The 1,979-nt window shown below is 56.2% G+C and overlaps 1 protein-coding gene across 1 annotated transcript; it reads right to left on the bottom strand.

Annotated features, from left to right (window-relative positions):
* Window positions 1-737: 737 nt before the first annotated feature.
* Window positions 738-1,928, bottom strand: LOC136374733 (olfactory receptor 6C3-like; the record flags this gene model as incomplete). The annotated part of the gene is given in 3 exon segments (XM_066340126.1): window positions 738-1,317; window positions 1,320-1,392; window positions 1,394-1,928. Coding segments are annotated over 3 exon segments (763 nt in total), but the record flags the coding sequence as incomplete, so codon positions are not given.
* Window positions 1,929-1,979: the final 51 nt, after the last annotated feature.

The following is a 1,979-nucleotide window of genomic DNA, read 5'->3' as shown; positions in this document are numbered from 1 at the left end:
GGAAGTGTGAGAGTGGTTCAAAGGTGTACCAGGGATGGTTTAGACTGCACAGGAGAAAGTGTTTCTTTACTCAGAGGGTGGTCAGACACTGAACAGGCTCCCTGGAGAGGTGGCTGATGCCCCAAGCCTGTCAGTGTTGAAGAGACATTTGGACAGTGCCCTTAATGACTGCTTGAACTTTTGGTCAGCCCTGGAGGGGTCGGGCAGTGGGACCAGACCATCATTCTGCCCTGAACTGCAGATCATTCCCAACGGGACCATCCTGGTCCAGTCTGTCCCATTCCATGGTCACCCCTGTCCATGGATCCCTGCAGCAGCTGTGCTCAGACACTCGTGTGCTCAGCAGCTTCCCCTGGATTCCAGTCTCAGCAGCTGAGGCATTTGGACATCTGAGCCCCGAGGCCACAGCCCCATTGCAGGTGCTGGTGCAGAGCAGACACACCCCACAGCCCCAGACCCTTCAGTCCAGTCCCTGCGGTCACTCCGTGGCCGGCACCATTGGCAGAGGGGCTGTTTGGTGCCCTCCTCCAGCTGCTGCCCTCACAGCCCCGGGCTCTGTGCTCAGGCAGAACAGAGATTTGCTCACACAGGAGGTAGAATTGAAGTTTCCTGAGAACACAGGACAGACTGCTCTGGTTGGGTCCTCTCCTCACCTTCCCACGTGTCCTGTGCTATCCAAAACTGCTCTTCCCCTCCATCCCATAACGTGTCCTACACACCATGGCAACAATCCCCTTAGTCCAAATGGTGACCTGCTCTCAGTGACTTTGGGTTTCAAACCCAGGCCCCAGGGCTGATGGCTGTCCCAGGAAAGGAGCTGGGACAAGGTGTCCATTGCTCAGGAGCTGTAATTTGGATTGTCACTTGCCACTGTTCCTCTGAGCTCTTCTCTGTTTTGGAGATGGGCTCTTAATGAGCTGGTGGCTCTCCAGTGATTGGCCTGGGAGCACCAGAGCAGAAAATGAACTGAGTTTGTCCTGCTGCCATTGTTGGTGCCCTGCCTGGGTGTGCAGATGAGTCTCTTCTCTCTTAACCTGACACAAGCCAGCAGGAGCACCAATCTCCTGAGGCAGCTGTGTTTGGAGACTGCACACAGAGGCACTGGTGTTGTGTAACAGATGATACCAGATTCTTGGTGTGGCTTTCCAGAAATGCACCTTGGTTAGGGGAAAAGCTTTGTTCTTGCCCTGGCAATGGGTTTGTTCATGGCCAGGATCCCAGATTTGTTCCCAAGAGCTGCAGTTCTGTTCATCCTCAAAGAAAGATCTTCTGCAGGACAGGTGTAGAGAGCAATGCAGCTCCCACAGGCAATGGATAAGTGATGGGATGGGAAGAACACATAGTCAAAGCTTTCTTCCTCCCAGAGGCTGCTGGAAGATGCAGAACAGAGGAAAATGGTGCAGATGTCAAATGCCAGAGTCAAACACAAGTAACCCAGCATGACACATGATAAGAAGTCAGAGTCTATTTTCCAAAGGAGGCTGTTGTCGGAACAGGACAGTTTGAACAAGGGGGAGTTGTCAGAGAGGAAATGGGGGATCTTGAAGCCACAGAAAGACAGCTCAGAGAGGAAGAGCAGCCAGTAGCTCAGCAGGGCAAAGCCGAGGACCCAAGAAGCTCGAACCAGGTGGACACAGAGTTGAGGCTTCGTGATGGCAGCGTAGAGCAAAGGGTGGTCAGTGGCCCAGTCCCCTCGTGTAGGGGAAGGAGCTTTTGCTGCTCTCCAGCCTGGAGCCGCCCTGGCCCAGCCCCAGCCATTCCCGGGCTGCTGTCCCTGCTCCCCCGGGGCCCAGGTGGGAGCTGCCCCAGCGCTGGCCCTGGCAAGGAGCCTCAGCCCCGGGGAGCTCCCAGCTGTGTCTGCTGGGCTGCGGCCGAAGGGAGGCAGCGGCCGCAGAGCTGCGGGGAAAGGTCCCGGCCCTGGCTCCGGGCTGGGGCCACGGGCAAAAAGTCAACTTGCCACTTGTGGCCCACAGCAGGGA

Source organism: Sylvia atricapilla, unplaced genomic scaffold, assembly GCF_009819655.1.
Source record: "Sylvia atricapilla isolate bSylAtr1 unplaced genomic scaffold, bSylAtr1.pri scaffold_113_arrow_ctg1, whole genome shotgun sequence".
Classification (NCBI taxonomy): Eukaryota; Metazoa; Chordata; class Aves; order Passeriformes; family Sylviidae; genus Sylvia; species Sylvia atricapilla.
Note: the sequence above shows the minus strand (reverse complement) of the source record. Positions and strands in the feature narration are given on the sequence as shown.